The 10955-nt window shown below is 45.9% G+C and overlaps 1 protein-coding gene across 1 annotated transcript in view; it reads left to right on the forward strand.

Moving 5' to 3' along the window:
- The first annotated feature begins 10724 nt into the window (after positions 1–10724).
- TFAP2D (transcription factor AP-2 delta) overlaps positions 10725–10955 on the forward strand; it is a 56253-nt gene continuing 56022 nt past the window's right edge. The window contains exon 1 of the mRNA XM_040643570.1: positions 10725–10926. Coding sequence (XP_040499504.1) covers positions 10888–10926 — 39 coding nt within the window. The 5' untranslated portion in view covers positions 10725–10887. The remainder of the gene's footprint in view (positions 10927–10955) is intronic.

Genomic DNA, 10955 nt, shown 5'->3' on the forward strand with positions numbered 1-10955 from the left:
CAGATAGCCACCTTCTTGCTGTGTCCTCACATGGTCTTTCCTCTGTGGGTACACATTCCTGGTTCCTATTCCTCTTCTTAGAAGGACATGAGTCATATTGGATTAGAGCCCCACTCTTTTTTTTATTTAAATTCAATTAGCCAACATATAATAAATCATTAGTTTCAGATGTAGTGTTCAATAATTCATCAGTTGCATATAACACCCAGTGCCCATCACATCACATGCCCTCCTTAATGCCCATTACCCAATTACCCCATCCACCCACCCACCTTAAAGCCCTGATCTTATGACCTCATACAACCTTAATTACCTACTTAAAAGCCTCATCTCCAAGTACAGTCACATTGGGGGTTAGGGCTTCTATATATGAATTTTGGAGGGAACAATTCGGTCCATAATGGCACTCCATAGCCACATGTAGCTAGGCATAAAACAGTACAGTTATAGACAATTTGAAATTGATTGTGTCTATTTGCTGGAGACTAACATTGACTGGGGACATTTCTCAGTAGAGTAAAAAGTTTTTGCAAGTTTCACTGCTAAAAGGAACTCTGGATATTTTTGTTCCCTCTTTTTATTATGTCCTTTCCCTATAATGTAATGTACTGACTTCATGGGAAAGAGTTCTGTAATTAGGTGTCAAGATGACCCAATTTTTCACATTAAGGTAGAGTTCCATGAGCAGTTAAATAAAGTGAGTGAAGCATCTCCCTATCCTTTAACTTTTCCTGATTTCCAGCCAATGAATCACTTCTTGAGAATAGATTTTATAGTGTCATAGGAACCCTAACTCTGTCATTCCAAGCCACCAAGTGGCATTCTTCCCAACCTAGCAAGAATCATAAAAAAGCCACTGTCTCATGATAGATATACCACCATGGGAAGGGACAGGATGAAATTTCTATATTTATTTCCTAAGAGGCCAGTAGTCTTACTTTCCTGTGGAAACATGAGTAAGTCCCTTGTTCTACAGAAAGTCACAGATTTTGGAGTGATCTTTAGTTTGTTGATTTTGAAAAGGGAGAAAAAAATGTTAGCATGAACAATGTGAATTCCCAGACCTTTTAAAATAACCCTTTTGGGTTATGTTGGCCACCATAATCTATATAATGATGGTAAATAAGCACATTGTCAAGGTCGATAATTTCTACATCTCAAGGATTTTTAATTTTGCTGCCAACTGTACCTGAGACACACTTGACCTTGTAAATGAAAAGTACATTAAAATGATGTCTCTGTGACATTCCGCATTGCTACTCCTCCTGCACTGCCACAGTGCAGGTAACTCATAGAAGAGCTTCCTCCTCTAAGTCAAAACTGAATGTGCCAGCACAGAGCATCTACAAGTGCTTAGTTTTGTCACCATCTAAATCTTAGCATTCAGATTGGAACACACTCCTGAAAGACTAATGCTGTTTCAACGTATTTAACTAGGGAAAGAAACCTGTTCTCCTTAACTGCTGGCACATAAATATATGAGAAGCAGATAGTGTTCAATCATACAAAGAACCTTACACTGTATTATTTATCAGAATGTCTGCATTCATTACAGATATTTCTAATATGTGGTACATATTTAATACATCATAGTCTATACGTGTTTCCAGTGTCTTATACTAGAGAGAAGTCTCAATGCTAGATTTAGTCTCTAATTTTCCAAAAGGAGGGCTTGAGAGATGTTCTTTTTACATCTGAAGATTTACATTAACCCGTACCATCCCCACTTCACTGAACTTCTTCAAATGGACATTCCATGACATGCCCTCTTCCCAGCCATATTAGCAGGATACTGCCAAGAGGTCAAGACTCCAAGAATCATTAGAGTGGGTTGTCTTCTTTTCTGCAGTAATTTCTTTAGTAAAGATGCTTTATCTGAAGACAAAGCAAGAGAAAGGGAGTGGTTGAGAGCAGGAAAAAATATTAATAGTGAGAGGATGAGCAAAGGGCAGCACTGATGATAGGGTGTTCCTGGGATCGCTACTTCCATCTTTTGCAGAGAACATTGAGAGACAGAGGGGCTTTTGGGAGTATGTCTATAGGTTCCTTCAAGACTTTTCATAACACCAGAATGGGGAAGAAGCCTGGGCAAAGTTGTCTCCTCTGAATCTAAACTTCAAAATGATAGTACTCTGACATGGAAATCAGTAGAAATGTTTACAATGAAGACAGACAAACCAGAATTTAGTGTTGGGAAGGATGGGTCATGGAAGAGAAGCAACATTCCTCATCACTATTAGGATTGATACAAACCCATGAGAAGGGTTGGCCTACAAACAGGAAGGTAATTTGCAGAAATAAATCTTACCTAATCATTTTAAAGTGCATTATCAACTACAAAGTTGATTCATATATATTTACCCTCATTTAATATAAACTGGCCAAGAAAGAGAGCAGAGTGGTTAAGTGACTTGCCTGACATCACAGAGCCAGTCAGTGGCAGAATCTTTACACCCTTCGCCATCCTCCACTTGCTCAAAGGGAAATCAAAAGCGATAAATTCATCCTAGCAATTGTCTAATGCCCATATGATGCCTATAACCAGAAGTGACTTGGGAGGAAGGAGCATTACCTCAGGTGACCAAAAGTGGCAGGGCCAAAGTAGGGGGAAAAAAATTAATGGAATGTCCTGTGAGGTAAGATACATAATAAGGCAGAACTGATACACATTTCTGGACAACATCCCTGAACATTCCAGGCAGCAGACAGATGGCAGGAAACAAAGGAATAAGGTAAATATGGATGGACCAGGAGTTTCAAAACAAAACTATTCAAGGGTAAGTAAAAGACAGACGTGAGGTCTAAACAGCATGCACAGAGCGTGGAGATTCGGCAAGATTACATAATGAAGTCAAGAAAGTGTAAAGGCAAACACTAGCACAGCCAAGTTGAAGAATAAAGGGCGATTGCACCAGAGATTAAGATAAATAAAATAATAAGGCATTGTTCCAGTACATAAGGAAGAAAAGGTCAATGGAAAAATAAACGGGACCTCTGAGAGGCTTGCTGGGGTAATTGACAGAAGAGGAAGACAAAGCTGTTTGGAGGGGGGGAGTAACTGGAGGCCTTGATTGCCTCAAAGCTCCTCAAGGCTACTAACAGGGAGAAGAGGCAGGGGCTTAGGATCAGCCACCAGACACATCAACAGGGGTCAGTTAGAAGGTAGACAATGTGATACGTACTAAAGTGACCAGAACTTGAAGTATTACAAATGGAGAAGCACGCACACTCTCCCAGCCCCCATGTTACTGAGAAGATGCCCAAGAGAGACAGAAACCTGTGGACTTTGGAAGGGAGGGAGCCAACCAGAGCAGAATCCCAGGAGGGCGTGTGTATGGAGGCCCTGGGACAAAAGTGGGGGGCGGGGGGAGAGAAGGAGGAAAAGAAGGAAGAAGAGAGAAAGAGGAGAGGGGGACAGAGAGGGAGAGGGAGGGAGGCAAAGGAAGAAAGAGAAGAAGAGAGGAAGAAATTAAACTCAAAAATGTAGAAGACCAAAATGCTCATTAATCCAGGAGGAAATACTGGACATAATTAACCATAAAGGAAAAGGAATCAGGGTCTGCGGAAGGAGGAATGAGCTGTCCATTCCCTGGATCCTGATGAGACTTTGGACCAACTGGATGCAAGCTTCTGCGTTCTAGCCCCAACCCTGGCCTTGTCACTTGCTTAGCTGTGTGACTTCAGCAAAGGGTAGGACCCAATGACCTCCTACATCTCCCCCAGCTGGATTTTCTTTGGTGCCATCTGTCCAAGGGCTGCAAAAAACCGACTCGAGGGAAGCTAGTATGCCCTGCTAATAATGTCTCTCTTCAATCACCTCCTTAGCAACCCTCCTTATTCCAAATAATAATACCCAACATTTCTTAAGAGCTTCCCTCGGTACAGGCCAATCAAAGGGAGATAGATAGAATATATATAACCTCACAATGTCCTGATAAGCTAAGTGTTCATAGTCTTTTTCCCGTTTTACAGGTGAGAAAATTAAGTAACTGGCTGAGGTAGAATTGGGATTGAAGCCCCAGGCCCTGTGGTTGCAGGGGTTAGGAGGGGATCCCGGAGTCCAGCGCTGGATCCACAGAGAGGCACTCGCCATCCTGCCGGGGAGCAGGTGCTGAAGGAGACTGGCGGGATGGTCGGGTTGCCCCGGTGGCCTGGCTCCCGCTGCTGCGCTCCGGTGCTCCCAGAAGGTCTGAGCCACTGACTTCCCGGAGTAGGGCCTCCGAGGCCAACGCTACGGGGCAGGGGACATACTCCGGAAGCCCGGCACACAGTCGCCACCAGAGAAGAGAGGGGCAAGATCAGGGAGGATTTGAGGCCTCCGGAGTCCGGCAGACTTCCGCTGGAAGGCGTCAAGGTGGCACATCTCTTAGGGCAAAGGAAACCTGGACCGGGTCTCCAAGTGAGTGGCTTCTGTCAGGAGTCTAGAACGGAACGTAGAGGAGGGATACAAAGGAGAAAATGAAAACTCTGGAAAAGTTTCCATGCAACAGCACGGGGCCAGAAGATGTAGCAGTAGGACACCTTGGCGATCACTCCTGCCCTTTTAAGCCTCACATTCCGGAGGCTTCCTACCTGCCGGAGGCGGGAGAGTGCTGGGCGATTGCCAAGGGCTTCGGTCTCCCCCGGAGGGCACTTACACCGCATTACCTCCAACTAATATTAGCACACACTCTACCTTCCTCATAGGGTTGTTGTCAGGATAAAACGACCTAATGCTCCCAAACAGCCTGCCGATAGTAAGTGCTCAATAAATGCTCGCTCCTGCTATTATGCTATTACTTTGTGCTGTTCTTTGCTCCATAAAGACAAAGTAAGAACTATGCGAATCCTTCCTCCTTGCGTTGTGGGGAAGAGAGTGTTCTCAGGATCAAATGAGTCAACACCTGTAAAGGTGCTTAGCAAAGGAAGGCTCCCGACGCGGCCAGAACGCCTCTAACACCCCTAGCGCCCGGCAAGGTGAAACACTGAAGGGAGGAGGAGAGGACAGACGGCGGCCCTTGGTGAACTCACGCAGTTCTTTGCGGAAAGGAGCAAGTGTCCCCAGGGGAAAGCAAGACCTGAGCTGAAGAGCCGGCTCCCCGCCCCAAAGAGCGCAGCCAGCCAAGAAGCCTCCGGGGCGCCGCGCCCTCCCGGGCTCGCGCGGCTGCCAGGGGTGAGCGCCCTCGGAGGCCGCCGGGCTGGCGAGGCTGGCTCCCCCGGCGCCCCGGCCGCGCGGAGACGGTGCGCGAGCCCGTGCCCTGCCTGGGTGCAGCTGGGCAGCCAAGGCAGGAGGCCAAGGAGGCTGGCCTCTCACGTGAGGGCCTCGGCTCCAAGTTGCACTGTTATCAAAGAGAAGACTTCAGACGAGAGTTCCTCTATTTAATTTTCGACTAATACATTCGCAAGGCTTTTTAATTGCTTGCAAATGCATCTTCTCTGTACGATTATGGAATCCGTGTTGCCTGTCGGCTGCGAGGCTGAAGCGGAATACAGATCCGCATTAGGCTTTTGACAAACAGCGCGGAGGGCGGGGTAAGGTCGTGCGGCGAGGAGGTTTAAGGGGGAAAAAATTAGTAAGAAAAAGGAATTTAGAAAAATCAATGACAGCCCTTAAACTGAAGTGACTGGAGAGTCTGTCAGAAATGTTAATTTCCCCTAAACATCCCAAAGCTCTTTTTAAAAATGGTCTGCCTTTTCTCGTTTGGAATTAGGTAACATTTTACGCAAAGTCGCCCTTCTGTTGTTGAAAGTGCAATCGGGGTCGGGGGGAGAGAATACCAAGAGAAGGTAGAAGAGTTACCATGTCCTGCCTGCAAAAAGGTCTGGAGGGACCTTCCCAAAGACATCCAGGGTCAGCATCAGCTCGGGCTCATAGAAGTAGGAAAGGCAGGCAACTCATCCTTGGCTGGGAGGGGGTCTGACCTGGAGTGCCTACGCACGAACACCCGTGCTGCCCAAGCTTTTTCTCTTCAAATATCCTGGCCGTTGTAACGGGGCCAAGTTTTAGCTGCTTGGCTCCTGACCAGAATGTTCCTGGTATTTGGAACACTCTTCTCTCTCCATCTTGCATTCATTACTAATGAGGAAAAATGAATGAACCAGGGATTGGAATACTGTGTGGTGGACCCAACAAGTCTGCCTTTCAATAACTTGAAGGATTGTCCCCACCCACCTATCTACCCACAGCATCCCTAGCTGGGAGAGATTAGAGGAATCACACCAGAGCAGGTCCTTGGATAAGACCTTTCTATTGTCACTAAAATCCCAAGAGATTGTGAAACTTGGACCCCTCTCCCCCAGGGGGCCCTGAGACCTCCCTCTCTTTGGCTCTAAGAACCCCAGGCTGAAGTCAGAAGCTTATCCAGCCAGGGTAGAGTCACTCAGAGGGCAGGGGACTCAAGAATAGGTAGAAGGGTGCCTAACAGAGGGTAGAACCAGACACAACTAAGATAGGACAGAGCAGAGGTGCCTGGCTGGCTCAGGCAGTACAGCATGCAACTCTTGGTCCTCAGTTCAAGTCCCATGTTGGGTGTAGAACTTACTTAAAAAGAAAATAAGACAGGACACAGCAGTCATTGGCTTTCTTTCAGCTCTCTAAAGGCCCCTCTGCTCTTTATGTGCATCCAAAAACGTGGAAGGAAAGGATTGGAAAGTTTAGGATATACAGATCTATACCTCTTGTTTTGCTTTGTGGAAAGAAGGTTCGCCTACTGTGTTGGATCTTCGGTGCTCTGCTCTTTCCCCATACTAGTACCCTTCCAAAGCTGGGTCTTTGTAATCATGAAAATTATCTCCTATTGTGCAAACTCATGTCTGGGTTATGGAACTGCATGCCCCACTGGAGCAGAAGACACTAAATTTCATTATTAGATAATGTACACACATGCCCTGATATGGCATAAGTTTAATGGATTCAATCGCTAAAGAAGAAGGAAGGAAAGAAAGAAGGAAGGAGGAAAAGGAGAGAAGGAAGATACTCTAGTTGATTCATGTATATGAATATATCCAAGGAAATAATTTTGGTTAAAAGTGTCCAAATAATTACAATAATTACAATCTTTACTCCATTTCACTTAGCATTGTGCAGGCAATTTTGTGGGGAAAATCTATTTAGGCAACAGGAAAACACACCAAATCTGTTTGGAGGAGCAAAGGAAATCCCAAGTAGGAAAAGGAAAGAATAGGAGGAGTGCTGGGAGGAGGGGGAGGGAGAGGAGGAGGAAAAAGAGAAACATGTGTTTAATAAAGTTGGGGTAGGCACTGTTTGCTGGTAATTGTCCACCAACTTCAAATACACAGTAGGTGGCAGACCCTTTCAGTGGAGATGTTTGGGATTGGATGAAAACTGTGGTGACTTGTATTATAACAGCCCAGAAGCTCAAGAAGAGACCTGAGCTTCCCACACCAGCATCTGAACTGTAGGAAACAGTTCATAAACTCTCTCTCCTAGCTCTGGATCCTAACCAAAACAGTAATGATAGATACAAAGATTGCAGATTCCTAAAGCGACTGCAGTAGAACAATCCCTCCTGGGGTGTGGAGCATGGAATCAGAAGGCAGAACAGAAGCGCTGGGTGCTGAGAGAGACCCTTATTCAGCTTCTAGGGTGCGAGGCTGGTGGGGGTTCTCCTGTGCTTTTATGAACTATCTCTAGTGGGTGGGAGCCGGCCGGCCAGGCTGGGATGCTCACTACCGGTTTCCCGAGGGAGGGAGCCCCAGGCGATTGTCACCGTGTCTCCATCTCGCCGAGGCCAGTTAATTCAATTACGCGCCCGCTGGAGAATGTGTGGCCAATCGCTCTCCCGGAAAGGGGCAAAGCAGAGAAAGAGGAATTAGCTTTGCTGAAAAGCCCAGCCTTTGGGTCAAGCAGGATGGCACTTATTAATTGCTAAGGACTATTAATTGGATGGGAAGGGGAGATGGTGGGGGTTGGGGGGTTGTCTGACAGAAACAAATCCCGCGCGCGCGCACACACACCAAGCACAGCCACACACCTGCCTTGATGAGTTTCTTTAGAAAAGGGGCGCGCCGAGCAACCCCAGAGCAGATGGAAGGGAGCGCTGACCAGTATGTGCATATGGCGCGGATGATTTCCCCAACTTTTCTTTCAGGGACAGACAGCTTTTTTTTTTTTTTTTTCTTTTTGTTGGGATGAGGCGAGAGGGAGCAGTTGGCCAAATGGAGTTTCCCTACAGTTCAGACGCTGGTGTGGGAAGCTGGGACACTGGAGCTTTCCAAGGCAGATGTGGGCCCTGGCAAAGTAGACCCTTAAGTCAAGAGACGCACTTTACCCTCCTGGCTTCGTTTCCTTTAAATACAAATACAAATTTGTTTTTCTCATTCTGAGAGATCTTTAGCTTCTTCTAATTCAGCGGGGGTTCGAGAAACAGTAAATGACCCCTGGACACCTTTTGTCTTGGTATCTAGAAGTCACTCAGGAAAAGGAAATGGAGATAAGGAGTGGAATGGAGAGTTAAGATTGCCCGTTTTTCCGTGAGGTCCAAAAGTGTTTAGAGGGAGGAGACAACTAGAGGTCATTCTGTGGATGTACTCAGCTCCAGGCCAGAGCTCATTATCAAGAGTATCAGCAGTGCGGGGGCTGTGTGTGGATCTTTTCCCGGACGGGGACAAACACATGGGCCAAACGCGCTGGCACAGCAGGCAGAGCCGGCGTCCACCCGGTCCTGAGCCTCCTGGTTGTTCCCAGGGGAGAGGGTTTTGCGTCTGCTGCCTGGACCTAAGCCGGGGAAAGAAGGTCCCTTCGCCTTCAATGAAGACGTATCTGACAGTAGGGCAGTTGGGGGAGGGGTTTGCTGCTTGTCTGAGAAGGGGCCATCCTTTTCCGTTTGAGCTCCGACAGGCAGGGAAACCAACATTATCCACCTAGAAAAGCGCTTCTGGCAATTCCCAAGATAACCTGCTGGCTTTACCCGTTCCCGGGGTGGGGGAGGGGTGTGTGAGAGGGGTGTTACACCTTCGCGGAGGCGGGGGTTCCTAGGGTAAGGTCGTGGGGGCAGGCCCCAGCTCCCACAGACGGTTATTTATTTCCTCTGTGGGTAGAATATAGAGGCCTCACTCAGTCCTGACAAACAAAAGATTCCGCTGCAAGCATTTTGGGATTCAGCCCCTCAGTGCCAAGGGCACTCATCTTACCCCCTCCTACTTAAAGATCAAGTTGGGCATTCTTTCTTTTCATTTTCATTGGGCTCTCATTCTCCTGACTTCGTTAGACCAAAATATAGAATTTCAAGAAGGGGGAGCGCTTGCGCACCTTGAAAAAGAGAGCAAGTGTTGGCTGCTGACCCTTGTGCGGGACTGAAGCATCACGGATCTCCATTTCAGACAGTGCATTTCAATTCTTGTCGTGTGCCTTTGTCCATTTATATAAAGCAAAGAGCGCTGAGTGACAGCCCCAGTTAGCCTGCATGAGCAGATCCTAATAAACCCTCCCAAACCCCGACCTAAAAAAAAAAAAAAAAAAAGCCACATGCCTGTTTGCCTGCGGCTTATTATTAAGACACCTTCTCAGCTTAAACACTTAAAAGCTAACCAAATGAAATGGCAATTAAGACTAAATTACCCCTTCTATCTCTGAGATGAGTTCTTAAGAGATAGACAGGGTTGGAGAGCGGACCTTGCAAAGCCTCAGTATTGCGGGCATGTAGCCACCACTACCCCCTCCAGGTGTTAGAACACTTGGTGCAGGAAGCTGAATTTTGAACGAAGTAAAGCTCAAATACTGTTTGAAAGTCGAGAAATCCACCAAAGAGACAGAGATAGATGTGCACTGCCTCCTTCCTGCCCTCTCTGTATAAGAGAACTTTCAAATATTTAAGGGTTATTTTGGGGTAGTAGTGTTCAAATACCTTGTGTCACTGCTAAATGGTCTACACCCCCCCCAACCCCCATCCAGCACTGTTTCAGAAAGGGAAGAAGGAAAACACAAAAGAGGGGGAAAATGGGCTGGGTTGGGAAGTGGAAGACAACGTTTTACCTAAATGTAGAATCTTGTCACACATCTTTATTCTCTTGTATTTTTCTTAAATATATTGCCAGTTACACCATTTCTTTATGATGAAAAGTTGGGGCTGTCCACTGTGGCTCTTTATTTTAAAAGCTGCTGAAAGTGTAAGCTACCGCAGGGTGTTGCCTTTCAAAAAAGGGAAAAGAACCCAAATTCGATGTAAATATGGAAAGAGCAGTATTGTTTCCACTTGGGCAAAGGCAGACACCCCAATCTGGGTGAAATTGATTTGGGTGCTTGTTGGAAAAAGCAGCTTTCAGCATCTAGGGAGTGGAACCAATAGGAATGAACACTTACTCATGCAAAAGGAAGCTTTAATTAATATATATTTCTATCTCTAATATACACATATCGGGGCTGGATCTTTATCTTCACAATAAAATGTGTGCAAATGCTCTCTGTAGAGATGAGTCCCCACCTCAGTCGGTATAGAAAAGCATGATAAAGGTTGGAAAAAATGGATAAAAATGTTGAAAGAACCTCCAGTTCCTTATTAGGCGAAGATACAATATTTATTCCTTGTCTCCTGGGATAAATCTCTTCTGCCTATTGTCCTCCCAGTTCTCAGTGCTGATGCTTAATTTTCAAAACTTCTATATTACCAAGGGACCTACGACATCAGCCAAAGAAATACTCAGCAAGTACAAAATCTGTTCCAGGGAGCTGCTTTTGTGCAGAGGGAAAATTTTGTTCCTACAGGTTTTTAAGTGGGTACGAGGCAAGGAGCTATCTGATCCGGGCAAAGCCATTACAATTTAGATCTCTATCTATAGAACATTTTTTTTTCCTTAAAAAAAATTGGAAAATACAAGAAGTTTGGATTTTTTTCCCGATTCTTTTTTTGGAGGGGGAAATTGCATCGTAAGCTTTCGGAGAAACCCAACATGTCAACTACCTTTCCGGGACTAGTCCACGATGCCGAGGTATTATTACTTTTTTTTTTTTTTTTTTT

Source organism: Ursus maritimus, unplaced genomic scaffold (genome assembly GCF_017311325.1).
Source record: "Ursus maritimus isolate PB19 unplaced genomic scaffold, ASM1731132v1 scaffold_29, whole genome shotgun sequence".
NCBI lineage: Eukaryota > Metazoa > Chordata > Mammalia > Carnivora > Ursidae > Ursus > Ursus maritimus.